This window comes from Penicillium canescens (genome assembly GCF_028828765.1).
Source record: "Penicillium canescens strain IBT 15451 chromosome Unknown utg000004l_segment0_segment0, whole genome shotgun sequence".
NCBI lineage: Eukaryota > Fungi > Ascomycota > Eurotiomycetes > Eurotiales > Aspergillaceae > Penicillium > Penicillium canescens.
In genome coordinates, this window is record NW_026703966.1 from 3766609 (window position 1) to 3793330 (window position 26722).

General features: G+C 49.2%; 12 protein-coding genes across 12 annotated transcripts; 5 read left to right on the forward strand and 7 right to left on the reverse strand.

The window, feature by feature from the left end:
* Positions 1 to 1419: 1419 nt before the first annotated feature.
* Positions 1420 to 1958, forward strand: N7446_006781 (uncharacterized protein; the record flags this gene model as incomplete). Its single annotated transcript, XM_058515528.1, has 2 exons — positions 1420 to 1444; positions 1567 to 1958. The coding sequence occupies 2 exons, from the start codon at positions 1420 to 1422 to the stop codon at positions 1956 to 1958; spliced, it is 417 nt and encodes a 138-aa protein (XP_058372706.1).
* Positions 1959 to 3485: 1527 nt separating this feature from the next.
* On the forward strand, positions 3486 to 3974 carry N7446_006782 (uncharacterized protein; the record flags this gene model as incomplete). Its single annotated transcript, XM_058515529.1, has 1 exon — positions 3486 to 3974. One exon carries the CDS (start codon positions 3486 to 3488, stop codon positions 3972 to 3974), a length of 489 nt encoding a protein of 162 aa, XP_058372707.1.
* A 21-nt stretch (positions 3975 to 3995) lies between these two features.
* N7446_006783 (uncharacterized protein) lies at positions 3996 to 5197 on the forward strand (the record flags this gene model as incomplete). The annotated part of the gene is made up of 2 exons (XM_058515530.1): positions 3996 to 4071; positions 4125 to 5197. 2 exons carry the CDS (start codon positions 3996 to 3998, stop codon positions 5195 to 5197), a joined length of 1149 nt encoding a protein of 382 aa, XP_058372708.1.
* Positions 5198 to 5377: 180 nt separating this feature from the next.
* On the reverse strand, positions 5378 to 6038 carry N7446_006784 (uncharacterized protein; the record flags this gene model as incomplete). Its single annotated transcript, XM_058515531.1, has 3 exons — positions 5378 to 5451; positions 5531 to 5855; positions 5940 to 6038. The coding sequence occupies 3 exons, from the start codon at positions 6036 to 6038 to the stop codon at positions 5378 to 5380; spliced, it is 498 nt and encodes a 165-aa protein (XP_058372709.1).
* A 3691-nt stretch (positions 6039 to 9729) lies between these two features.
* N7446_006785 (Hpt domain-containing protein) lies at positions 9730 to 10442 on the reverse strand (the record flags this gene model as incomplete). Its single annotated transcript, XM_058515532.1, has 3 exons — positions 9730 to 10132; positions 10185 to 10348; positions 10410 to 10442. The coding sequence occupies 3 exons, from the start codon at positions 10440 to 10442 to the stop codon at positions 9730 to 9732; spliced, it is 600 nt and encodes a 199-aa protein (XP_058372710.1).
* A 2495-nt stretch (positions 10443 to 12937) lies between these two features.
* N7446_006786 (protein tyrosine phosphatase-like domain-containing protein) lies at positions 12938 to 13836 on the forward strand (the record flags this gene model as incomplete). Its single annotated transcript, XM_058515533.1, has 3 exons — positions 12938 to 13431; positions 13506 to 13645; positions 13704 to 13836. Coding segments are annotated over 3 exons (708 nt in total), but the record flags the coding sequence as incomplete, so codon positions are not given.
* A 218-nt stretch (positions 13837 to 14054) lies between these two features.
* N7446_006787 (adaptin-binding domain-containing protein) lies at positions 14055 to 15550 on the reverse strand (the record flags this gene model as incomplete). The annotated part of the gene is made up of 3 exons (XM_058515534.1): positions 14055 to 14151; positions 14219 to 14554; positions 14635 to 15550. 3 exons carry the CDS (start codon positions 15548 to 15550, stop codon positions 14072 to 14074), a joined length of 1332 nt encoding a protein of 443 aa, XP_058372712.1. The 3' UTR covers positions 14055 to 14071.
* A 540-nt stretch (positions 15551 to 16090) lies between these two features.
* On the reverse strand, positions 16091 to 16805 carry N7446_006788 (putative small nuclear ribonucleoprotein SmD3; the record flags this gene model as incomplete). Its single annotated transcript, XM_058515535.1, has 4 exons — positions 16091 to 16193; positions 16298 to 16427; positions 16568 to 16628; positions 16749 to 16805. The coding sequence occupies 4 exons, from the start codon at positions 16803 to 16805 to the stop codon at positions 16091 to 16093; spliced, it is 351 nt and encodes a 116-aa protein (XP_058372713.1).
* A 341-nt stretch (positions 16806 to 17146) lies between these two features.
* Positions 17147 to 17902, forward strand: N7446_006789 (phosphatidylglycerophosphatase; the record flags this gene model as incomplete). The annotated part of the gene is made up of 1 exon (XM_058515536.1): positions 17147 to 17902. The coding sequence occupies one exon, from the start codon at positions 17147 to 17149 to the stop codon at positions 17900 to 17902; it is 756 nt and encodes a 251-aa protein (XP_058372714.1).
* Positions 17903 to 18858: 956 nt separating this feature from the next.
* N7446_006790 (homeobox domain-containing protein) lies at positions 18859 to 20776 on the reverse strand (the record flags this gene model as incomplete). Its single annotated transcript, XM_058515537.1, has 3 exons — positions 18859 to 20150; positions 20200 to 20399; positions 20454 to 20776. The coding sequence occupies 3 exons, from the start codon at positions 20774 to 20776 to the stop codon at positions 18859 to 18861; spliced, it is 1815 nt and encodes a 604-aa protein (XP_058372715.1).
* Positions 20777 to 21565: 789 nt separating this feature from the next.
* Positions 21566 to 24384, reverse strand: N7446_006791 (Zn(II)2Cys6 transcription factor; the record flags this gene model as incomplete). Its single annotated transcript, XM_058515538.1, has 5 exons — positions 21566 to 21897; positions 21974 to 22065; positions 22827 to 23970; positions 24029 to 24286; positions 24339 to 24384. 5 exons carry the CDS (start codon positions 24382 to 24384, stop codon positions 21566 to 21568), a joined length of 1872 nt encoding a protein of 623 aa, XP_058372716.1.
* A 200-nt stretch (positions 24385 to 24584) lies between these two features.
* On the reverse strand, positions 24585 to 26431 carry N7446_006792 (uncharacterized protein). The gene is made up of 4 exons (XM_058515539.1): positions 25952 to 26431; positions 25546 to 25892; positions 25038 to 25490; positions 24585 to 24984 (listed from the first exon to the last, which is right to left on the reverse strand). Exons 1-4 carry the CDS (start codon positions 26328 to 26330, stop codon positions 24739 to 24741), a joined length of 1425 nt encoding a protein of 474 aa, XP_058372717.1. The 5' UTR covers positions 26331 to 26431; the 3' UTR covers positions 24585 to 24738.
* Positions 26432 to 26722: the final 291 nt, after the last annotated feature.

Consider the following 26722-nt stretch of genomic DNA (forward strand, 5'->3'; position numbering starts at 1 on the left):
GTTTCTCTTCTGCACAACATTCCCCCTCGCCAATCACCGCCTGGAGAAAAGTGCGCGTCTCCATATGTATATCAAGGGGCGGCAAATTTACTTTCTCTAATGCGTTTACTGCGGGGCAAAACAACAACGCAACTTTGTGCACAGAACTCCGAGGCCATAGCCCTCCTAGCACTATCCTGGGCATTAACAGAACAGTAGATAAACGTCACTTTTCTGCAGCCATTGCAGCAGGTCTTTCTAGGTCCCATCTTAGTCTCCGAGTCTATCCATCGGCGAATTGGGGATTCTTCTCACCCCCTGTCCCTCGGTTCTCTCTCTCTCTCTCTCTCTTTGGTTTGAATCTACTGGCGAAGAGACGTGCCAGCGCATCAGTCTTAAATCCGCCGAACCGGCCACGAAACGGGACTTGGGTAAACTGTACAGTTCCTTGAGCTCTTTGTTTTATATTTTCTACCTTCTTGCTGCCTTCTTGTCTGCTTTTGTGCCCGGGTCTATGTGTTGTTATTGTCTTCTACTTTGTACTGACATCGACAATTCCGTAGTTTATACTATACCCTCATGCCCACAGTACTCGAAGTTTGCAAGTGTTTCCACGGTGGGTATTAAATCGGGTTTTGACTTTTGCTTTAATTGGTCTTATCTTTTCCTTCTTCAGGTCGTCTGCAGCTTCGACTGTCGCTTCTTTTGTGCGCTGTCGCAATTGCAACCGTCTTTACCGTAACTATGTGTGTGTACCTGCTGTGTACGCTGGACAACTCATACTATGACTTTACAACGCCAATTGCCCCACCCGTTTTCCAGTAAATTAACTATATGGAAGCAATTGCCTCTCCCCCTCATTAAGATTCCTCTTATTTTTTCCCGGTACGGGGGTTTGGTTTGGTATAATCTGTACAGAGTATAGTATATGGGTGTGGCATCTTCGTCCTTGTCAAGCTTTTATTTTAGTTTCCAATCTCTTCCTCGTCTTCCCTCTCAATCAGCCCACTTGCTATCTGCTATCAGTGTGCTTGTGCCAAAGTACACTGTGTACGCCAGTGCCAACACACATCCCCCACTGCTGCCAGCCAGCAAACGCACTCCCGCCTAGTCAAATCCAATCCAATCCAGTCCAGTCCAGTCAAGACAAGTTCACAGCACCAGCTAGACAGTTGGGCATCCCGATCCGCATACTACAGCATCTTCCACCTATCCGACATCCTCGGTTTCGGTCCCAGTTTCAGTCTCGGCCGCAGCCTCAGTCTCAACGCTAGCGTCCCGTGCTCGCAGCAGACCCCAATCTATCCAATGCAGTCCGAGTAACATACCTATCTCGATTCGATTCGATTCGTCGTAGAGTCAACAGCGGCTACGCACAATCGTATCCTATCCAATTTCCCCGCCTCACCTCGCCTCAATTATCCCGTCCCAAATTTCAAGATGTACTATATCCTCTACTTGACGAGTAAGTACCGTACACACACATGTCCAACACTATTCTATCTTATTGCGTTTGCATACTCCAACGCAATGCAAATGCACATGCATATCAAACAAATAAACAAAATAAAAACTAACAAAAAACAGGCCTCTGTCGCCGCCGCCACTGGCCCGAACCAACCTACAACTCCTACACAAACACAAGCGGGTACACATGCGTAGTACGCGTCAACAACCGCGAATACCAAACAGACACCGTGTACGCATCCGAAACACTAGCGCGCGAAAGCGCCGCTATGCGCGCGTACCTGATTTGCCGCAATTTCTCTGTGAATGACGGTATGTACCCGGCCGGCCATGACCATGGCGGGGTTGTACAGGGGATTCCGGTTGCTATTGGGACTGGGAGGAAGCATGGGAGGGAGTTTGATCATGATCATGATATTGATGGGTCCGGTTCTGGGTCTTCGGGTGGTGGATCGGTTTGTGGTAGTCGGAGTGGGGGGAGTAGTCCTGTTAGGCTTGGGGAGATGAGATGATCGTGGGATAGGAATGGTGGTGGTGGTGATTGTGGATTATGATTTTATGATTCTTATGACCACTTTTTTTGATATGATGTGATTGTGATTGTGATTGTTTTTGGTTATATAGATGGAAAAGCTGCACTGCTGTTCTTGTTGATGAGTACTTGGCTGTGGCTGTGACTATTACTATAGCCATTGATGATTATTATGCCCAGGCTAATGATGCTTATCTAGATGGTGGATTGGGATTAATCTCCCAATTGTGCTTTTTATTTGTTGCTGCGGTGGTTAGCGATGAGTTTATGATCAATGTCGACTTTTCTCTTGCATTCTGATATTTACTTATGAGTGGTGCCGGATACCATCTTTAGCGAGCTAGATGACTTCCATCCAATCGGATATGTTCCAGATATTATACTGCTACAACTATATAAGTTCTTCTTTCTTTCTTTCTCTCTCTCTCGTATCTCTCTCTCTCGTATCTCTCTCTCTCGTATCTCTCTCTCTCTGTGTTAGGGCTATGGACAAAGCTCCTAGACATGCTATTACTACTATTTGATTACTATAGATGTACTTGAAATTTGGATCCAGAGTAACTCTAATGGTCTATAGCACCTGTTAGCTGTGCACTAACCTAAAATAATAATCAACAATATGCTTCATCATGTCATGGGCTCCCAAGTCTGGTTTGAATACGACTGTCAAGTATAAGCGGCGAGTATTGAGAAGCCCATCAACACTCAAAAATCTCATATCGGGGATATTCCTTGAAAGGAAAATGGGGACATACATCTGCTTATCTTGGGTTTATAACCTATCTGAAGGACTTGTTTGCATTTTGTACTTACTTGCGTACCCGACAGTCCAGTGAAATATATATAATCTCGGAGCATCACCCCCCTACCCTGCATAGATCGAAATTAAACTAGAGTTAGTTGAGAAGTTGATCGCAGACGGAACCGCAAAATAAAAGCAATAGATTGAGCTATAATGTAGTTCTCTAATTTACATGATCTGAGCTGTGACAAATCCCTTAACATGCATGAGTTCTAAAAGCCGAAACACTTGGAAAGACTTAGATTTTCTTGTAGCACTCGAGAAGCAAGGATAGGGTACTCCCTGCAACGGGCGTGAAGACCAAACGCTGCATGAACTGGATAAGACTTGCACAGTCGCGATCTGGCCAATAGTAAGCGTTGTTCATGTCGAGAACCCGACACCGCCACAGCATCAGCCACAATCAACGGACGTTGACACCTGTGCCACAGTGACGTCAGGCGACTTTCCAAGGAAGTAGCTGTTGCAGCCTGCCCAGATGTACCTGATTCATCTTGACTAGTCGATAGCTTGGACTATCATTTAGCGCCATACATCATAATTGCTCTCCACGTGCACACGAGACGCCGCTTCGTCATGTCTTGAGCTTGCTGCGCCTCTTTACAAATACCGTTTCCCCAGACTATAACCCGTCGTTTCCTTCCAATCCGACAAAAGCACATACAATAAGCCACCGGAGTAGCATAACAACTCCACCGTTGCAAAATGCATTTCCCGGCACGACACTGCGCCCCTATCGTGTCGGCAGCCACAGCTACGGGGCGGATATCACGCGGGATCCCATATGCCTCGTTGAGATTGGGCTCAGCGGGGTGGAACGCTTGCACTGGGAAAGGGTCTGGATTATCAACACGGCACATTCATTTGATTTCAAGGAGAGATCATGGTTTCCAAATCTCTGGGATATCACCTGCCAAAAACACGCAATGCGTTGCAGCTCCCTCTAATCGTCTTGGGTGGAGTCAGTTCAGGAGTTTCAGTCAAGCAGACCATTCGGAAGTCTCTGGCGACAATCAGAAGACGGAAGAGCTTTTGGAGAAATTTGAGGTCCAAGAAGGGAATCAGGAGGCTCGGCCTCAGCGTCATATTATCAGTGAGGATGGCAAGGGCGAGCAGTCTGTGATACAGGGGGAGGAATGGCCCGAAAGGATGACCAAAGGCATGGATGCAATGGGTTTCATCGGGGATTATTAATGCTGACTGGGGATAGGTAAAATGTTGACGACGCCATCGCGACTTTTCAAGTTGATCATTCCGTTAACAATCGTTGGAAATCCCGGCCATGACAAAGGTAAGCTAAAGTTACCTGCAATTGCATTGGCCAGTCAACTCATTTATCGACAGAGATCGAACCGATAGCTATTCTCGTCCACCCACAACAACCTCTATCCTACCTAGAACGCCTGATCCAGTCCGAACTCCCCCCAATCAAAGGAGAAACAGACAAACTCCGACCACCAGCAGTATCCTTCATCGCACTTCAGCACGAAGACAACGCGATTAAACCTAAAAAGAGGATTGAAGATGATATTGACCTTGATGCACACCACCCGGACAACATCAATATCAAAGATTTCGTCCCAGGAAACGACGGTGTCGGCGGCAGTAAGCCAATCGGCAGCAAGCCAGTCTTCCATCGTCGTCGTACTCAGGATGAAGATGCAGAAACTTACAGCTACCCGCGAAATACGGATTCGGAAGGTTCGGAGGACGGCGAACTAGACCGGTTCGTGCGCTGGTCTCAAGCCACCGAAGTAGGCGATTTCATCCGCGACGCCGCTAGAGCGCGCGAGTTCATCGTTACTATTGAGGGTGCACCAGCGGGTCTTGGCCAGATCCGGGTTGCAGTACCATCATTCAATGAACGCACGTACTACCTGCGCATGCGGCTGCGTAAGCTCTCGCGGCGGATTCAAACATTGGCGGAAATTAAAGAGACATGCGACGCCTTGGCGCATCGGGGGGCTCAGCGCGTTGCGATTGGTGGATTTGGAATTCTTGCCGTCTGGTGGTTCACGGTCTACAAGTTGACGTTTGAAACTGACTTGGGATGGGATACCATGGAGCCGGTGACCTACTTGGTCAGTTTGTCTACTTTGATGGGAGGTTATCTGTGGTTCTTGTATCACAACCGTGAGATTTCTTACAAGTCAGCACTAGATTTTACGATCAGTGCCAGACAGAAGAAGCTGTATCAACTGCACAAGGTGGACTTGCAGTTGTGGGAGTCTTTGATTGACGAAGGGAACTCTCTTCGTTGGGAGATCAAGAATATCGCTGCTGAGTATGATGCCGAATGGAATGAGCGTGCTGATGAACAAGATCGGCGCGTGACAGAAGTCCTCAAGTCTGAGCGCAGACAGAAGAACAACAAACAGCACAAGTCTGATGACAAGGATGACAAGGACGACGACTGATCGTCCTGTCTCTCTTCTTGTCTTCTCTCATCATCCCTTAGTCTACACAGACTTGTTCGTTGTACTAAAGATCTCGTTTCATATCGGTTCATTATTGCAACAATAGATATTAGACAGACTGGATACGACAAAAAAGGAATAATACACAACCCAAGAACAAATAAGCAAAGAAAAATAAAATCACAAAGTCCCATTCCGCACAGGATCATAATACTTCTTCGGCGCCGTCTCCTCAACCTGCCTAGAGCGCCTATCTACAGAACAAGCGCACGAAAGTCAGCAACAACGCCCACTCAAGGATACCAAAATAACAAAACGAATACATGTACATACCAGACTCAACCGCACCCCCAGCAGCGCCAGCCTCCCCCTTCCTCCGATTCCGATTATTTCTCACATCCCGCGATCGAAAGACGCTATACAACAACCACCCAGCAACCCAATTGGGTCCATACTCGCCATTGGTAATTCCACGATCAAACAACGGCCTCGTAAGCGGTGCTGCATTGCGCCAGATCTCAAGAATCGCCCAGCGCTGTCGATCTGGTCGGATGTGGTGCCAGAAGAACGGCGGGCGTGTGTTTGGGTCTGCGCGGATGTTGTCGAGGAGGTCGGAGGTGTCTTGATTCATGCGGTTGTAGACCATTATTGCTTCGTCCTGAGGAAGTGGGTTTAGTGTTAGATTGGATTGGATTGAATTGGATATGATTAGAGGGAGAAGGTAGGTGATTGGATTACTTACGCGCATGGCGCGGTAGTATTGCTCGTGGTGGACATCTTGGGGGTTTAGACCCAGTGCGTGCATGAATTCTTCTTTGGAGACTCGGGGTCCGACGGGCATTGTTTGGTTGATGGATGGATTCCTTGATCTTGATCTTGGTAGAACGTTGACGGGGATTTAGGAGATTGCCTCAAATACAGAGTGTAAATCCGGACGCGGTATAAGATTCAAAATGCAAGATGCAAAATTCAAGAGAAGAAAAGCCACGAAGTTGAAGAACGAACCCCCATAACCAGAGCCAAAGTCAAGACTTTATATCAACGACCAAGGAGGTCCAAACAGACTCCCTCCGTCCATCCACAAAACAAATACCTATCTACCTACCACCCTCCCCATCCCTTCCCAAGAGCCGTTGGCAGCCTTAACCAATCCAAACTAATTGCACAAATCCGAAGCCGTCGATGAGCCGATGCAATCAGATCCAAAGCGCGGAACGAGGCAGAGCCAGCGAACGGCCAGGCGCGAGACAGAGACAATCAGACAAGCGGGGAATGAGGAGCCGGCAATCAGATAGACGAGGATGAGGATAAGGATAGGATGAGTGCTCGAGCGCGAGCATGAATATGAGCACGAGTACGAGGACCGGGGTTCTATTCCTAGGGCTAGCTTGGACTTAGCTGCTAGAAGACTAGGCTAAGATATGTTCGAGGCTAAGACATACGCTGATTACTCTTTCCTTCGGATATGTGTGTATGTTGCATGCATGGCTAAGGTAATTGACGGGGGATAGTGTAGACTGTGCAGTATGGTAGGTAGTTGATACATAGGGCTAAGCAGGCTGGGAGACCAGTAAGATCGTTGGCTGTTTCCTCGCCTTTTTCGCCTTTTTCGCCTTTCTGGCGCCTACAAATTATTTCTTCGGCAGTAGATGTTATGTCGCATTTACGTTGCGTTTTCGGGGTTGTACAATGCACGTGTACGATCACAGCCCACCCGTTGATATACAACCCCGGACTAGGTCAAACTGCACACTGCAAACCGCAAGCTGCTGACTGCAGTGCAGAGTGCAAGCCCCGGGTGGGTGATACATCTCCACAACTGGCTGGGTAAATAGGGAATTTGTTGGGGCAGCTGGAACTCATGAGTCGCAGTGGGACGGTCAAAGAGAGTAAAGGGGCTAGGGGGTTAGGACTAGGGATAGCGAGACAGACAAAGAAGTGGGCCAAAAAGGCAAGAGGGTACTTGAACTAGTACCTCGTAGTACGAAGCCTATTTTCCATTGCCACTTTCTACCAGTCGAAAGGTTACCGTCGAGACAAGCAAAACATCACAAACAGAGTCATCTTGGATCCAAACCCGGGTTCGAGGACTGAGTGCGAATGGCGATAGGCAGGCTAGGTACCTACCGAGGGCATTTTGAGGTCGAATCTGCTATCCGAGACAGACGGGTAGGAGATATATGTAGCTTGGATGCATGAAGAGGGAGTTTTCGAGGTTTAGCTTTGCAGGTGGAAATGTACACGCCCAGATCTATATTACAACGGGAGAGGTAAGTATATCTACAGTACTGTAGGTCTGGTGGCTGGTCTCATAGCCACGCACCAGTACACTTCCGTGAGGGGGACGATAGAGAGGAGAGAGAGCTTAGTGTGATTGTAATAAAATGGGAACATGCAGATATAGCCGAGGACGTGCGCCGGATACTGTGCAGGCGTGTGGAGAGGGCTCGAGCCCGAGAGGTCATATTGCGTATATAATAGTATCGAGGCTTTCTGAGACTAAACTAGCACCTGCGGAATAACTAACCCCTAATTGTGGGAATTAAAGATGAACTAGCCCCCTGTATCTATCCGTCGGTTTTGGCCTCCGGGTATCCTGCAGGAAAAAACGCCCTTCGAGTCTGCTGTGTGACCAGCCAGACTAGACCGGGCCAGGATGCAATTTGGTAGTCTCGACAGACCGAGACTCCAAACGGTGCAGTTATTGCGTCTCGGATTTTAACATTAGGACATTGCCTTCTGGGCGCGTACTTGCTTCCGTTGCGGGGGACTTGGGAGTACAGGACGTAGAGTACGTACAGCTTCACTCGATTCCGGTTCTGTTTGTGATATATTCCGTGCAATGCGATGTATCAAGCCTCGTTTGGTGTTAAGTTGGTGATTAAGGTTGAGGACAGGCAATGTGGCGAGTCAAAGACAGGTCTAGACACTTCGATGTAGGTTTCGGTTTATCATATTGAGTTGTCGTGTGATGGATTGCCTTTCGAGATCTAAAATTTGACGGTGGCGCGAAGCTAGCCTGGCTAGGGGTTAAACTAATTTCAATTTATTAGAAGGGACGTGAAGGGGTTAATGATGTATCGACTTTCCAATCTCTGAGCTGTCAGGCTTTTCATTGTTGTCTTTCCTTTCACCTGCTTCAACAAAGTTGACATAAGTACACGAGGTGCGATCCAGTCAATGCATACTATCTGGACGATGCATACTTCCGAGGCTACAATTGCATGCTTTCACAACCGTTAAGAGACTAGTCTATTGACCGTGCCAGACACCTCGTTAGATTGTTTGCCCTCTATACTGTCCACTGATTGCGGACGACGGGTCATTACTAGATGGATTTAGCCACAAGGACTTCCGCAATTGAAGATAGTACGAGAGTGCATCTAAATGTAACCGGCGCTGTACCTTCATCCAAGCTCAATGCTCTACCTATACACGAGTAAGTCGGTATCCGCCCACAACTCTCTGTCCTTATACAAATGCGACTACAAGCGCAGATACAGCAATAGAGCTCTATACGTACATATAAGTATACAACCTACCTGACACTAGAAAGAGCCATGCAACCACCCCTCCCAGCACAATAAGACTCTTACCACACGAGCATAAGAAAAGAAACCAACGAAAATAAATACATTCAATAAGAAAAACCAATCGCATCTAAATACACAAGAAATAGATTGAATGCGAAATGATGCAACCTACAAAAACCACCAAACCGAACAAGCCCAAGTGAACTAAAACCAACATAACAGACAACCAATAACCAGCCCCAAACCCCATCGATCGAAAATAAGCTTCGATTAGGTCGGGCATCACTCCCAGATCGGGCTTGCCAGGAACAAGTTGAATCAAGCTTATCTGCGCAGGCCCACGCAAGTGGCTGAGGGAAGCTTTTTAGGGCGCCACCCGGGTCCAGGGCTTGGTTTAGATTGATTAAGGATCGACTGTACTGTACATGTATAAAAGTATAAGGAGGCTTAGTTCCCCGGACTTTTTACATTTGAACGTTGTCTTTTGTTTCTGCTCGCATGTGGCTTTCTTTCAGTCCTGCCCAGGTGGCCGGAAACCATTTTCCTTATTCATTCTCCTTGCAATTTACAATCTACAAACCATGACTACACACTGCCTAACAATTCAACGAAGCAGAGCGAGACAGAGCCATTTGGATTTCCATATCTCGGTACTGCCCAAGACTCCTCGGAATCGTCACGATTCTCGCGCCTGCACCTACGTGACAGACAGACCAGGAATATCCGGTCCACACCCGTTTGCCAGGAGAAAGGAAAAAGATGGCGGGGAATCGGTTATGTACGTCAAGAAAGCCAGAAAAAAGCCAGGTTCAAAAAGGATAGGAGGGAACAGGAAAGGATATGATAGGGCGAGGTTAGGGGTAAAGGTAAAGGCAAAGGGAATGGAAGAGGGTAGGGTAAAGATGATGAAAAGGAAAAAGCCGTGTGCCATGCTCCATCCGTCGCTAAAAAGAAAAAGGGGGAGGTATATCAACCAGCCCGCATGACCGTGACCATGACCTATTTCGAAGCTGAAGCTTGCTTGGTCTCTTTCTTGGGCTCTTCCTTTGGCTTTTCCTCCTTCTTCTCTTCCTTCTTCTGTTCCTTCTTCTCTTCCTCCTTCTTCTCCTCCTTATTCTCTTCGGGCTTCTTTTCTTCTTCGTCCTTCACTTCCTCGCCGTAGTATCGGCGCAGGAGCTTCTCGACCTTGCGGTATGCGGTCTTGACGTCGTCCAGGGTCTTCTTGATCGCCTTGAGAGAGACCTCGTTATCCGGTTCGTCGATGCTGCCTGTCTCGTCCTTGCCGGCGCCGAAGTGCTGGATCTTCTCGCAGCCATCTTTGACCTTGACCAGACCGAGTGTGGCAGATGAACCCTTGAGGAAGTGACCAAGAGCGGAGAGTTCGCTAAGGTTCTTCTCGTCTCTGTTCGGTATTAGCCATTATTCACTGAAAATGATGAAGACGGGCAACTCACAGTTGCTTCTGCATTTTCTTGAAGGTGTTTTCAGCCTGCTCGAAGAATCCATAGACGATGCTCTTGCTGAAATCGCGGTCTTCCTCGTCATCATCCATCTCAAGGATCTGTTCGAATGTGCTCTCATCGAGGATCTCCTTGTAATCAGATAGCTTGGGCGGACCCTGCTTGGCCAAGTCTCGTCAGTCCATGAAGCACAACTTAAAATAAACCAACAGCACTTACCGACTCGGCCTTCTTGGCATCGGCTGGCGCCATGATGTGCGCTGTGTGAGAATATAGAGAGATGAAGGAGGAACGTGGCACACGCCGATCACGGAAGGAACGCTTGTTTCGTGTTTCCGATCTGTTGCCCAATCCAGGTGGGATAGGCGGATCTGCAAATCCGTGTCAGTTAGATCCAAGGATGATACGTCGAAATCGCAAATATCAGCACTCGCATATGTTGTCTTACAAGGCCAGGGTGTTACGGATCCAGGCACGCAGGTAGTAAGGGATTTTGCGGGGAGGGTGGAGGGGTCTATGGTCAAGGGAAGAGGGGCACAGCCAGAGAGATCGAAGTATGGCTGACAGCAGGGTCGTAGCTTACTGTGAGCGCAAGCCGGGGAGTACAGGGGAGGCAATCAGAGGAGGTGGGGGAGATTAAGTGTGTGGTATATGAGCCCCGAACATTCGCATATATAGCCACTAGCGCGGAAAAAGCCAGGGTCCCAGAGCAGGGGAGAGGGGGAGGGCGGGTGGGGGGAAAAAGCACAGAATGGTAAGTTGGAAATCCTACCTTGTTTTTGGATTGAGCAGATGAAGCTCCAAAGAAAAGAAAGAGAAGGACAGGAAGAAAGGGGGTGGAAGAAGTTGAGAGGGGGAAAAGAGAGAAACGGAGGGGCGGAGAACGTTAGGTGGGTATGGAATCGGCAACTTGAGAGTATTTTATAACTTAGCATTTTTCTATATTCTCATCATTTTTATCTATCTTTATTATCTTAGCTTCACGATCTTCATAGTCACAGACTTGAGAGAATAAAAATGAATTGCCCACCTATCGTCTATGGTGGGGAATAGGGTAAGAACACATTTTGACCGTAAATGCTTATACGGGACGACATCATAGCCGATCCCAGGAACGTCATTGTAGCCCTGTCACACAAAGACGAGGACTCTGTATACTGTACGGAGGTCAAACAGTAAAGGTTTTCTCCCTAGAGATCCACCAGCTGAACTTCCGCTCAACCTCTGAGACAAGATATCTCTCTTCGCAAAATTTTTAGCACGTAATCATGAGGGGAACTATAAGGAACCTGATCAGGTCTGGGCCCCCGAGGACCGTTTCCAAGAAATGAATGTGTGTTGTATGGGTGAACCGCATCTGACGTAGAGCTGAAGGCTCCACGGATCCTTTGTCAAGAAAGGGGGCGGTTGTCTGCTGAGGTATTGCCAATGGCAGGTGATTTGCGATTTTCCTTTTCGGTTGTTCCCGTGGCTGGCGGGAGGCTGGACTCAATGCTAGTTACAAAATGCCCACATCGCAGCCATCTCTTTTACTTATATAGAAATGGGGCAATTGTGCATCTTCGTGCCTTTTGCTGGTTTGCACGCGAAGTGGTTGGTTCAAACCCTTTTTGCTCCAATCAGACCTGGCTAACATAGCCATGACATCATTAGAGTGGGGATTTGCCAGCCTCTGATGTCATCGCCCGTAACGGCAATTACTGTTTACGCTACGTCATCATATACTCCAAGGGAATGCTATGTTATACGGACTACAGGCGTATGGATAGGGATACCAAGGATATCAGCTTATATACTCTGAGTGTAACATGTCTTAGTTTCAAGACACGAGTGGGTGTGTCGCTCCACTTGCGGCTATACTCCGTAGTATAGAGCCCACACTCCAACGTGGAAGAACACCAAATTTAGTATCAAAAGCGAGACGATGGAGCACGCACATGTTGACTGTTGGCTATTGACTGACGTGGGGGTGGGGGAATCCACAATTCTACAGTACATGTATATCTAAGCACATTCCTATCTTGGGCCCAAGTGCGTGCCTATCTCGGTACAATCAATGCAAGTGCGAGGAACAGACCACAACCCCGATGTCAGTCTCGGACAACACCCCAAAACCAGTCAAGTCAGACACACCTGTGCAGTATATGTAATCCCCGTCACGCAATACGAGGTGACAGACGCCCCCAACGATAGTTTGGACTAGATCGTGCAGTGGTACATGCACACATGCACACACTACGAGGCTATCGAGTCAGCATCCGGCATCTCAGCCAAGAACGCCCCTAAAGGAAGGCTTCCGCTTGGGTATCGGCTCATGTAGTCAATTACCTAGCGCGCCTAACCAGATTAGCCGTAGTTCTCTGCAGGGATGTGGGCCGAACATATCCCTTCGGCAAAGACTGTCGACATTTGGGTCATTGCTCCCGGCTACAACATCCCTGTCACGGACTATACTCGGCACCAATGAACAAAGCCATATGGTCTAATGGATGCGGCTGACCTCTTAACGAACGGTGACTATCCAGCGGTCTCTCGCTCTAACCGAGGGAACCGCCAAGCCCAGATACAGAGATCAACATCAGAGATCAAACATCAAATACCATATGTCAAACATCCGATGAAAGCCAAACACACAAAGTTACACTTTTCTCCTGAGGTCCACTTTCGATCTTCCAGAATGATTACATAACCTCTAGTCCGTTCCCGAGGTCCAGATTGACACCTGAGGTCCCAACTCCCAACCAAACCAACAACACAGCAAACCAGTAACAATGGCCACACCAAATCCCCGTTCCTCGCCCACAGGCCTAACGAGAGCCTACCTATTTACCTACAATGCCCTGAACCTCTTAACTTGGGGCACCTGCCTGGTGTACACGGCCACCCTCCTCCCGGCCCATGTGTCAACAAACCGCATTCCGAACATCTTCAACCTAACCTTCTCGCCCTTGCTCCTAGCCACACAGTCACTGGCCCTGCTGGAGGTGGTGCATAGTCTGGTTGGGCTTGTGCGCGCACCAGTCATGACGACTGCTATGCAGGTTGCTAGTCGGCTGTTGCTGGTTTGGGGCATTATGGCGCAGTTTGGTGGGGAGATTGTTGGTGCGCGCAGTACTCAGCTGGGTGATTATGCTTATCTGGGTTGTGTTGCTGCTTGGGGAATTACCGAGGTTATTCGTTATGGGTTTTTTGCTATTACGCTTTCTGGGAATGCGGTTCCTAGTTGGTGGACGTGGTTGCGGTATGGCTTTTCCCTTTTTTTCTATTGTGGTTTGGTGGCACGACTTAAGTTTACTGATTGTTTGATTGATACAGGTATAACACTTTCTATGTTCTCTACCCCATTGGCATCTCTAGCGAGTGCACTCTCATTATCAAGGCCCTTGGGCCTGCTGGAGAGATTCACCCTATTTTCCGCATGGCTTTGAGTGCTATTCTTGCGATCTATATTCCTGGTATGTTGGCGCCGTCCTTGATTAGTTCTACTGTCGCTCATCACTGACTGTCTTATAGGCTCTTACATTCTGTACACACACATGATTGCTCAGCGCCGCAAGGTCATGCGCGGTAAGAAGCGTGTTGATTAAACAACACAATCGACTTGTGGTTTTGTCAGCAAAATCAACAGATTACCATAAAAGGGGGGGAGGAGTGTTCTGAGTGATGTGTTATGAAGGAGAAGACCTATATCATGCCCTTCATACTTATGTGCGGCAGAGAAGGTCCCTGTATCAAAAGACTTGATGTCAACCAATTGATGGCCAAGTACATAAAGACGGCCCAATTGCGTTAATTAGTTCAAATAATTGCAACATGATTATTCTATGCAGTCTAGCAATTCGTAGGGTATGGATCTCGCAGTCCAGCTAATATCACCATAATCAAAGCTCGCGCATGATATCCTGCACAGCCTTAGCTGCAAATCGTTTGCGCTGATCCTCAGGCAATTCAGAGCTCATATCTAGATAAGAAACATGTCAGCATGGTCCCCAACAAAACCGAAATATCAACTCAAGACATAAACACACCTTTAATAGCCTGCATGCGCATCATCAATGCCTCCATAGACTCAACATCAAGCTCATCATCTCCATTCCCGCCTTCCTCCTCATCTTCAAAACCATCACCCCCACCCCGCTCAATAGCCATCCGCAAACCAAACATCTCGCGCTCCAACTCATGGACTTCATCCCCAAACCCACGAGTCTGCCCAGATGAAAGACCTAACAATTGGTTCTGGAGATCGTCTTCAGAGTCCATATCTGGATCATGTTCTCCATCATACCCAAGACCGCCCGATCCACCAGACGCAGACCAGTCATGCGTTTCAAGAACCTCCTTGATACGAGGCATGCCCTCTCGCTCTAACCAGAGATACAGTGTTAGCAAAAAGAAAAAGCCATAACCAAACAACCCCCCAGAAAGGACCAGTAAAGCAACTCACCTCCATACATATTCCTCGTCTCCCCCTCCTCCCCCTTAGGATCCCACTCAACAACCTCCCACCCCAACAAACCAATATCATAAAACTGATCCTCCCACCACCCAACCGAGAACGGGGCTACATCTTCACCACCAAGATCACCATCATCAACACCAAGAGCTAATTCATCTGCATCGCGGTTCCCAGACCCAGACCCAGATCCAGATCCAGATCCAACTCCAGATGATACACCCTTCTTCCCAACTAAAACAAATACACCAGGAACATCCCCAACCCCACCCCTCTCCTCATCAATCCGCTCCTTAACAGCTCCAATATTCCGCATTAGCGTAAGCAGAGCGCGGACATCAGGACGATTAGCCGGGTCTGCGTCTCCTTGCGCATCTGCATCTGGATTCGGATTCGGAGCTGGTGCGCTTGATATGTGTGGAGTATGTACGCATACGACTAATGCACCGACTGCATCGCGGACGATTTCAGCTTCTGGGCTTAGGAATTCTGTTTTCCATTGTTCTGCTGTTGGTGTTGCTGTTTCTGTTGCTGGTTCGGAGGTTTGGGGTGTGGTTTCGAGGGGGATTTCATCTACCCAGAGTGGGATCTCGGCTGTGTAGTATTTTGTTGAGAGAGATAGGGGGGCATGGGTTGTGTAGCCGGCGAACGTAGTTGTGGTTGTGGTTGTGGTTGGTGGTGATGTTTCGGGGTTCGGTGATGCATCATCAGGCGGGTTTGTTTTTGTGTTTTGTTGCGGTGGGTTTTGGATGGGTGTGCCGGTTAGGGAGGTTAGGAGGGGAGGGATTATTGAGATGGATTGGGAGGTTGGCGAGAGGATTAGGAGGCGGCGAGGGTTGGAGATTGTCTTGACGTTTGGGGTGGATTTTGCACTTGTTGCGGGGTTTGTTGGGGGTGAAGAGGCCATCGTGGGAGACTCTTGAAGGGCCTGGTTGTTGAATTGAGGTTTGTTTGGTGGTGAATCGAAGCTGGTTTAGTCCATTGGGGGAATTGGTGTTGAAGGTGAGTGTCCCCCGCATCGGGAGAAAAAGTTGCGGAGTGGTCGTCAGATTATCAACTACACGTACATATACTATGAAGCAGCTTCGTATGTTTCGTGAAGCGAGTACGAACACTCGTTTCACACATATTGTCGTTGCTTGACTTTAATTGACAATACATGAGGGCATAAAGTAGCTATCGCTAGGCAAAGACTATGTATGCCCTTCAGAGAGGTCGCTCTCATACTGCTCCCAGGCATTGATACGGTAGAAAGAGATAGTATAGGGTATTGATTCATAAATTGAATTTGTGATATGACGAAAATCCCACAAGGAGAAATGCCAGTATTTTAAGACTCAGCAAGACCGAAGAAGCCCGAGAAAAATTCCCCTAACCAAGAAAACAACAAAGAAAAACGCCAACCACTCTGTATCGGTGAGGTCTTGAAACTGCGCTCTCCAAACACTTAACCCCGGCGCTGGCCGCGCGCACGCTGCACTGTGGCCTTACCACGCGCCAAACCGACACCGCGCCCGCGCTGGCCTCGTGAACGGAACATGGGAGCGTTTCTATAAGCAGTCAGTAACTTGAAACAATGTGCAGTTTCCAGTATGGCAATATGGCAATATGGCGGTAAAGAGACTGCGATGCAAAGGGTATGGCATAAACGTACCTCAGCATGTCTGGCACGATGAAGAATCGCACATGACTGCCGCGGATGTACACCTGGTCGAGATGCGAGACACGACCGTCGCGAGCGGTGACAGTGATATCCTTGAGCTGGACGTTCATGTTGTCCTCGGCTAATTAAGAAAAATGTCAGTAATGAGCCGACCCGCGCTGAGGGAGACATGGACATGGACATCACAGGAGCTGTTTCGCAGCCCGAGGCTCCAATCCGGAAATCGGACTGGAAACATCCTGAATACATGAGATCACGCACCTTCCAAAAGCTTCCCCCGGTAAACAACACCGGATGTGATCTCGAGCGTCACGACATGGCCCTATTTGAAAATTGAAGTCAGCGCTGTCTCGCGCTATCCATGCTGTCGCTCTTGTCCTTGAGTTCCATGTTTTGTTCCTTCGACAGATAATTTGACAGCGATTCGGGGGATTTAACGCACCTGCGCTTCGTTGAGGAGCTTAATTGGGATGCCGATCGTGCTGGTGAGCTTGCCCATTTTGACGGAGAATGTGCGGCGGGGGTTCGAAAGAGGTTTTGCGAAGACGACAATATTCGGCGGCAGCTGTCCTAAACAACTGAAAGTGGACAGAGCAGGTCAATGAGGCGTTGGGGATGGTGGGACGATGGAGGAGGTTCGAGGTTGGCGGAAGGTGAGTTTTGCGGCTAAGCTCGTCCTTTCCGCTTTGGGTCACGCATCAACTTCACCAACAACTTATATTCCTCTACTTCCACCACAATATGAGTTTATAGCCCCCACAACCACCCTTCACACCACCTCCCTCTGTATACAACAGTCTACAGCCTCACTCCACACATCCTCCCAACAACAACGTTACAATGGCCGGTTCCCCAAACTCCAACCTCCGCGGCTTCAACTACGCCGTGCAAACCCTCCTCAAACAACCAACCCAATTCCTCCCACACCTAACAATCCCGACAATCACCCACCTCCCCGAGAACCTTGGCCAGCACCTCCTCAAACAACCACCATCAACCTCAACCTCAACCCCGACAACCGCACTACCCACACCAACGATCCGCGCCCTAGTCCTAGACAAAGATAATACCCTCTGCCCCGCAAAAACAACAACCTTCCCACCGCAAATCCTGAACAAACTAACGACCCTTCGCACCTCCGCAACATCCCCCTTCAACCAAACCAAAAGCCCACACTCAATCCTGATAGTCTCCAACCGCGCCGGCAGCCACGCAACTTTCGACAACGAAGTGCGCGAGCTAGAAGCGCAGCTGGAGCATCTCCAAATCCCCGTATTCAGATTGCCTGCCGGCGCGGACAAGAAGCCATTCTGTGGGGAGGAGGTTGTTGCTTGGTTTCGGGATCGGGGGGTTGTGAAGGATGCCGGCGAGATTGCTGTTGTTGGTGATCGGTTGGGGACTGATGTGCTTATGGCCGGGATGATGGGGTCTTGGAGTGTTTGGTGTAAGGAGGGGGTATTTGAGGTTGGGGAGGTTGGGAAGCCTGCCAGGAATGTCCTGGAGAAGATGGAGGTTTGGATTGAGGGGGCTTTGAGGGGGTGGGGGTATACGGCGCCTGTGCCTCGGGGATGGGAGGAGAGTAAGAAGGAGGTTTGAGACTTGAGCTTTGGGGTTGGGTTGGACATATGTTGGACTAGATGTGGGAGGTATGGGAGAGCTGAACTGGGGAGGTATATTCGAGATCAAGATACCCTTGTATAATAGTAACATGATACAGCTACTCGGGCTATAGTCTCCCGTGTACAGTCTACGAGAAACATTGCGAAACAAAATGAATTGATTCAGAGCCTAGTGTCAATCCCCCACACTCGTATACCACCAGACCAACACCATCCTATATCGAGAGCTCTGCACAGAAGATATCACAACTCCGTGCAAGCCGCGGGAGTAGCGCTGGCTGGCTGGTTGTCAGAACCAAACAGGCACCGACGGGACAAGCTCATGTGCAAAAACTGACTCCAGACCCATGATAAGGAGAATGGCCGTAACCACAAGAAGGTCAAAAAAGAACAAAAAGGAAACGAAACAGTTGAGGGGAATGGAGTCGCCGTCCAAGTCGGTCTGTTGGCATAACCACGTAAAGAAAAAGGTGAAGAAAAATCACGGTCAGTAAATCAAATGAAAAGGGAGAAGGAAAATGACCGGGAGACAAAGAAGAAATCTGAATTCGACCGGGACAGCCGGGAATAGAGAAATAAAAGTAAAGCACAAAAATCGCTTCAGGACCGGCCCCAGAATCGAAAGGGTATTAATAACACAAGACACAAGGGTATGTCACGCAAGAAACAGAACCAAAAATCGCTTCCCTAGCCATCGCCAGCGAGACGAGAATTGACCAAAGGATAGCCAGGGACAATATCTATGGGCTTGGCTCTTTACTTTGCCAAACCCAAAGACACGCCACGGCTGACCGCAATGGCCAATTAAGAAACCTCTCCAAAGGTGAAACAAAAAGAACCCATTCACAAGCATAAGCGCCGCATGGACTCCAAAAAAGGCCGTGAAACATCAAGAGACAAAGGAGATACACAAACTTAAAAGCCCTGACACTTTCATGACCCGGTTGGCATGCCCTGTGAGTTGATCTCGTCCAAGTTGGTCATGTCGTGGGAGTAGTCACCCATGCCGGGAGAGGGGTGGGCAGAGAGGCCATGCACAGGCAGCTCGAAGCTAGAGTTCTCATGAGAAATGCCAAAGTTGACCTGGTGCTTCGAGTACATATCGTTCATTGAAAGTCCATCATCGAAGCCAGACTGCTGATCATGCGAGAAGTTGTACATGTCGGACGAACCGTGCGACATGTTGGACAGTGGCGGCGAGTGGTTAGCAATCAATGGGTCCGCAGGGCTCACGCTGGAGTAGGGGGAAGGTGCGTGGGAGCCCATGGTTGAGGCATCGGTTGAGCCTCCTGAGACATAGGGGACATTGAACTGAGGAGCCATGCTAGCGACTGGCGTTGACTCGCCCTGGCCAGCGTTGCTGAACATTGGACTAGCAAATTCAGGGGGCGAGCCAGTGGTGGTAGCAGACATAGGATTAGTCCGGAAATCCAGTCCATATCCTTGGGTGTCGATGCGCAAGTCGGTGGGAAGATGGTGCACGGACTGCGGGACAGGCGCGTAGATACCAGCCTCGGTGTGGTTAAACGGAGGCGGAGGTGGTGGCGGCACATGGAAGGAACCCATGGGACTCTGGAATGTCGAGATATCAACGGCAGCAGGCACTGAACGGCTTCGTTGGCGCTTGTGGCCACGAGCCGCAGGCATATTGAAGCCCAGGTGGTTGCTGTCCTGGTACATGTTCATGTAAGTGGGAGCGGCGAACTGGTTGGGTTGAGAGGCTGGGCGCTGGATGAAAGGTGGGGACATGGCAGCTGGCGCATCAGGCACAGCAAAGCTGTTGTTGTTATAAGCCAGACGGTTCTGGAAGGATTCCAACGACACCAGCTTGGCGAGCTGAACGCTCAAGACCTTGGGGTGGCCTCCCAGGTGATGAACCATGATCTGGCTGGCTTGCTGTTCCTCGGTGAAATCACCACACTGGTAGAAACCTCCAGAGTTGGATGAGTCCATGTAGAAGTGCGGTGGGCGGTTCAGTTCCACAACAAGACCACCTGGCCGAGGGGGTGCCCCGTTCGGACCAGGAGAGGGATCACCGGTTTCCAAAGTGATGTTCTTGATGTATGAGAAAGGGTACTCGATCTTATATCCGGCGGCATCGTTGTTGATGTAGTATGTCATGCAAGCCTTATCGGGGGAGTAGAAAACGACCAAGTCCATGGCGTTCTGTCCAATGCGCCGCCAACTTCCGACGGTCAAGGAACGGCAAGTGAAGTGAGAAATCACTGAGACTGTCAGCAGATGAAAAGCACCGAGTTCAAACCGATTACATACCAACTTTGCCAGAGGGGTTGGCATCGTTTGTGTACATGTTAGACGCACTGTATGCGCCCGCACGTCCAAAGGGATCTCTTGCACCGGGCTTGTTCGGGTCGAATTGCATCGCGAGATAGTGTCGCATCGACTCAGGGATCGAATCGCATCCTTCACCGGTCTCGATGCTCTTTTTCGCCAGCATCTTGATTTTAGCGCGACTATCTTGGGTTAGCGACCTGAAATTAGACAATTGATTCCGAGGATAGGCCTACCGATTCTGGAACCAGATTTGAACAGATCGCTCGGTCATGTTAATGTCTGAGGCGATGCGCTCTCTGGTAGACGCAGTGGGGGTAGGGTTCTTGTTGAATTCCACTTCCAGAGTGACAAGTTGATCCTGGGTAGCCCGTTGGCGTTTGTTGTTCTTTTGCTGTTGAGTCAAAGTGCTCTTGCGCGGAGGTCGGCGCGCGGCAGACGAATGGGCCGTGGTGGCACTCGAAGTTGAAGGAGAGGGCGTGGAGGCAGGAGGCGAGGATGAGGATGCCATGGGTGCATTTGCGCTCGGCGGGTAATTCATGTCTGTCAACGAAGACATAACGGAAAGTGCCACGTAAGAAATATACTAGGACACAAATTCAAACTCGTAGTCAATGTGAATATGCTTTTTTTTTGATGCGTATATAGTGGTTTTTTCGGAAAGAAAAGGTGGGAAGTGTGACGATCCGGCCGACAAGTGATGGGATGGATGTACGAAAAAGGGTGGATGGACTTCCAAGACTTATTCCTCTCGTAGCAGCCTCAGGCGCGAGAGTTCAAGTGGTGGTTTAAAATGAATGGATGTTCTGGCGTAGGGAAATCGCGTTCGAGGGCGTCCACGTCAGAGACTGGGAGGTGGTTGGGTAAGGGCGCGTCGCAGAGGCGTCCAGCAAATGAGGGAATAAATAAAAGGCTGGCCAAAGCAGCTGATAAGGAAGGGCAGAGATATAATCCTAGACCTCGATCAAATATTGATGAAGTCAGAGAAATCGCAATGCCTGGTTGAATCGATCAACGGGCGGGAACGGGGGAACAGCCGTTCGCGAGGGAAGAGAAAGAGTGTAAAGAGCGGTACGGACGTCGTGAAAGAATGAAACGAACGACCTAGCGAAAAAGAAAAGAATGGGTGGAATGGAGAAGAGTAAGAGATGCGATGAGCCCAAAGAGAGGAGGATCAGGAGATGCTGACTACGCATGGAGAACCGGACCAAACTTCTCTACGGGTGTTTGGGTCGAAAGGTGCTACACTATTGGCACCTCGTGGGGCACAAGCGAGGCCCCATTGTTTTCTCAGGGTCTCGAATTGCCTATTTTCTTTTATGGTGGATTCTACGCTCTGTACCAGAGGTCATCGTGCTGTTTTCCTTTGGGTGGAAAGCGACTGTGGACTGAACAGACAACGGTCCTGGGTTCTGGCCCCTGCGTCAGAGCCTGCAGGTGCCCACACACCGTCACGGAGGTCTCGATCAATGAGGGCACAGCCTGAGCCTCCATTGTCTGAGGGGTACAGCGCACTCTCCTTACTCGACTGTGTGTCCTGCACCGGTGCGACCTCCAGGGGAAAACCTGTCATGGGAACCGTGGCGTCGAACCAAAGGGAAACAGGCCATCGCTTGATCGTCGCCAAATGCCGCCGAACGGCATCCACGTGAGATCCGCGGGGAATCTGAAACACCGGCACTGTTTATCGTCGCTCGATCGGGGGCAATCTGCATATCGAAGGGGAAACAAGAGCGACACTCGAAACATATCTTACCTGTTACAGCCATGACAGCCACGACAACCTGGCCAATGTTGGCAGAGTCTTTCCCAACACATTTTCCCTTGAGCGCCACACACTTCCAGGGGCTGATCCAGTGAACTCAGCCAATAAGCTTGGAGTTACACGTGCAGTTCCGTGGACCACCAGAGGAGAAACATTCAGGTACCCGCCTCAGTGTTGATTATGATTGGCCAAGAAGACTTGACAGGTCCAGACCAAGACTGAATTTGTCTCGTCTTGGCTTGAACTATGAACGGCCGTGCGTCTTCCGTCAATTCCGAGTTCTGCACTCAGGAGAACAATTGTGAGCACATCTTTGTAAAACCTGTATATCGACTAATTGTAGGCGATTGCGTATACCTTCCAGGATCACGCTCGCCTCGTTCCAGCCATTTCGGTCTAGTGGTGCCTCACTTTATTTTGCTTTGGCTACTGCATGCAGTAATCATCCGGCTCAAAAATGACTTTATCCGCCATTATTGACATGCAAGCTACCGGGATCACCAACCGGGTACCCCTGTCATCCGTCGACACACGTCAATCCCGATTATAGTCATAGGTTGTAAGTCTTTTCATACGCGCATCTATAAATAATCTATATGAATTAACCCGAGGGACTCGAAAATGTACGAAAAGGGGTGGCAAAAAAGAGGCCAAAGTAGGGCGAAAGCAATGCATGAGACGGTAAACTCTCTTTGCGGCTTTATCGTGTGGAGTCTGTCCAATACTTTTCATGACACTGTGTACACATTTACGACCCCTGTTGTACACATAAAAAACATTATTGCTTCGGACCAGCCATCAAAAGATAAAGAAACAAGACCCTCTATCTAGCGCTTGAACATACCTATCAACAATAGACAACTCACTCCGACTAGATCTCACAGCCCCACCCTCAGCCTCCCGTAGCGAATCAGTAACTTCCCAAATTCGTTCAATAAGCCCCATAGCCGAATTCCGCTGCTGCTCCCGATAGTACGCTGTCATAGACTCATGCTTCCGCCGAACCCAGGCCCGATCCTCGGGTGATACAGCCTCCCTCGCCGCAAGGTAAAATGGCTGCGGCAAAGACGAATCAGGTCCACACCCCGTCGAGAGATGATCCATCAACCCGAAACATATATGTACCAGATGCTGTACCCGCAGCGAGCAGGTCTGGTCTCGGAAGACGCGGCGCGCAAGTAAAAGATGCGCCGTCCAATAGAAACATTCACTTAGGATGTCCAACGGTGTACGTTCACACGCCGCTGGGATCTCGCCGTTGTACATGTATTCGGAGCCCCATGCGCGGAGTTCGCTGTCTAGTTGGAATGCCTCGGCGAGGATAGTGGCTTCAGTGCCGGCTTCAGTTTCTAGGTTTTCGCTCATGTCGCATGCCAGGTGTGATATTCGGACTAGGAGGCACATTAGTGGCTGTGGACATCCTGTCATTTTATGAAATGATGGCTCGGTTGTGTCCCAGTGGTTTTGGTTTGGTTGATTAAGGATGAAGGTTTGCGGTGCGTATGGTCTACGCTGTCGGGATATTGCTAGCATTAGGTCGACCATGCCGAAGCGTTGGACTATCATGCGTGCGATGGGGTTCTGTGGTATTTCTGCGAAGTAACCCAGTGCTTGCATCAGCCAAGAGGCGCATTTGACATGGGGCTCCAGGACACCATCCGCTGTTTGTGCGACCACAATTCCTTGTAGGACGACGGCTGTGAGAAGGGCTTCTCTTTCGGGTTTGTTGGCTGTCGGAATGGTTGCCGGGTTGCTATTGATTTCTGCATCTATGTTGATCAGGTTTTGTCCCAGGGTTCTTAGCATTCGTTGCTGACGTCGGGCGGCAAGATCAACGCTTGTTAAGCCGAAATTTAGCATATGCTCTGTTGCTATGCAGATGATTGTCTCGAGGAGAATGGGGGATGATAGAGCTGGGATGGAAAGTTGTCGGTAAGGGTTGTCTGGTCCGTCTAGCGCTGGGACATTCGATGAAACGAGCCTCACGTCTGGTGGATCATCTTGATCAGGCCTGATACTTGATTTGGCTTAAATGCGGGCACATACAGTATTCCCATGCAGACTTTTCTTCGGTGGATTCGAAGCACGTATCTGCGAACAGCGCCGGAGAACGAGCTAGTGATTCTAGTTCTGCGATTCGGATGTCTTTGCGACGAGGTTTATGTCTTGACAGTGTAGGCTGTGTTCGTTGAATCCATTTTATATTGGACGGATATTTGCAGTCTAATTCTCGGACTGCGCAGAATGAACATTTTGGCTGTTGCTCATCGCATTTATTGTGTTTCTTTCGGCATTGTAGACATCCTAGCATGCGTATATTAGCGCGTGCTCTTCGGGCTGTAATGAGTCCAGATACCAGTTCGCGATCGTGAGAATGTCTCACCTCGTGGCATCTCAATCATTAGATTGCTCACCAACAATTGCCTAGGACATCTGTAACTGTCAAGGAGTGAGTGGGGTTCCCAGGCTTATCTCCACCCTACACCGGCCGGTCACATGCTAACAGCCGACCAATCAAGGATGTCGTAGTATACATCGCGTCTGTCTTTCTACATTTCGAGGTTTTGTTCTTATGTGATTTGAGCATATATGCGACTCTAGTGTAGTATTAGACCGAACATTCGTATACTGGAAGCCATGATTCTTCAGTTCACGAACATGTTATATTGGACTGTTGATTAAGTCCCTATGTAAGATATAGCGAGTGTCCGATAACAAGCCTTCAATCAGATACAGTGAAGCCAAATTTAATAACCCTATTCTCCCAGAACCTCCTTAATGACCCGGACAGTCCGATCCACCATCAAGTCAATCTCAGCACGAGTAGTGTTATAGGGTGGCGCCAGAATAATATGATCACCATTAACACCATCAATGCCACCACTTCCAGGCATCAGAGAAATCGAATATTCAGGCTTAAGGCCTGTGGTGTGCAAAGTCCAAGAAAGCGCCTTGGATGGCGGATACGGCTCCTTCGTCGCCTTATCCTGGACGAACTCCATCTACGAGCGGGTCAGTAACAACCACAAGAGAAATGGCCAGCGAAAGAACTTACTGCCCAGAATAAACCTCGGCCACGAATATCACCAACACGAGGATGGCAATCCAAACGCTCATGAAGAATCTGACCCAGATACTCGCCCATCGCACGAACATTCGGTAACAGATTGTCCTCTTTAATGATTTGCTGTACCCTATACGCTGCCGCACAGGAAACAGGGTGACCTTGATATGTCTGGCTGTGAACGAAAGCACCCGTTCCATTGCTTAATGTGTCGACGACATGCTTGTTAATGAGCAGACCAGCAATAGGCGCGTACCCTGCACCTAGACCCTTGGCGATAGTTTGAAGGTCTGGAACGACATCTTCCTGTTCCCAGGCATGGAGTGTTCCCGTGCGGCCCATGCCGGACATAACCTCGTCCAGGATCAAGAGGGCACCATGTTTCTCGCAGACTGCTTTCATTGCTTTGAGATAGCCTGGCAATGGGGGCACACAGCCGAGTGTCTATTGAAACAGGTGAGCGAGTGTAGGCAACGGGGCGAGGAAAAGTTATACGCACAGCGCCGGTCATAGTCTCTGCCACGAAAGCGCAGACTGTATCAGGACCAAGTCTTTGAAATTCGTCTTCCAACTCTTGAGCCAATCTCACAACGTAGTCTTCAACGCTTTCATTGGTCTTCATCCCTCTGTAGGGGTAACATTGTGAAATATGGTGCACATTCTTTGACAGAAGGCTCTCATAAATCCTCCTTCGGGACGTATGATGTCCAACAGCAAGAGACCCAAGTGTATTGCCGTGGTAGGACGACTTTCGAGATATAATATTCACACGCTGAGGTTGAGGAGCCGGTAACTCTGTGAAATACTGGATAGACATTTTGACGGCGGCCTCAACAGCCTCGGTACCTGTATTAAGCCAGAGATGTTAGCAACAGTACTTGTTCGAGTGTAGGGATGGTCCTTACCCGAGCTCACAATATAAGCACGAGACATCTTGCCTCCGGTGGAGTCTACCAGGAACTTTGATAGACTCTCCGCAGCGCTGTTGGTGAAGTACATGGAATAGCAGTAAGGGATCTTCTTGAGCTGTTCCAGGATCGCTTCGTGTACTCGTTCGTCACTGTGGCCCAGGCAGGAGACTGCTGCGCCGCATGTTGCATCTAGTATTTCCAGACCAGTATCAGTGATGAGATTACTGCCTTTTCCACCAACGATGTTCAAGGGTTCTCTGCGGAGCTGATGGTATAGAACCCCGCTTGGGGGTTTGACATCGGCGGCCTCGACATGCTTTCCAGCAAGTGTTGGCACCCCCGTGCCTGCCACATCTGGTGTATAGTCTCCCATAATGTCTTAGGGCTTGATATCTTTGTATAAGTAAAAATTTTTGAGGTGGTTGTCACTGAATAGTCTGTGATGGTGGTTGAATGGAAGAAGGAACAGGTGGGCGAGCGGAGGGAATTTATAACCCAAAACTAAACTTTGATAATACAGCACAAATATCCTCAAAGCACAACCCAGCTTATCGCCGTGATTGGTGAAATCCGCCATTATCACGTCGCTGAAGCTCATACTTGCCCGCTATACGCTAATCCCAAAGAGGAAATCTTTGTCGGACCCACGTTGGCATGCTGGCTATACTTCTCGGAGTTCCCTATCTAAGCTGCCGCTACTTCTATGAGGGGACTCAAAGTCAGACTCATTGGGTGAATGTCAGTCCGGGCTCAGACTGAGTGAGC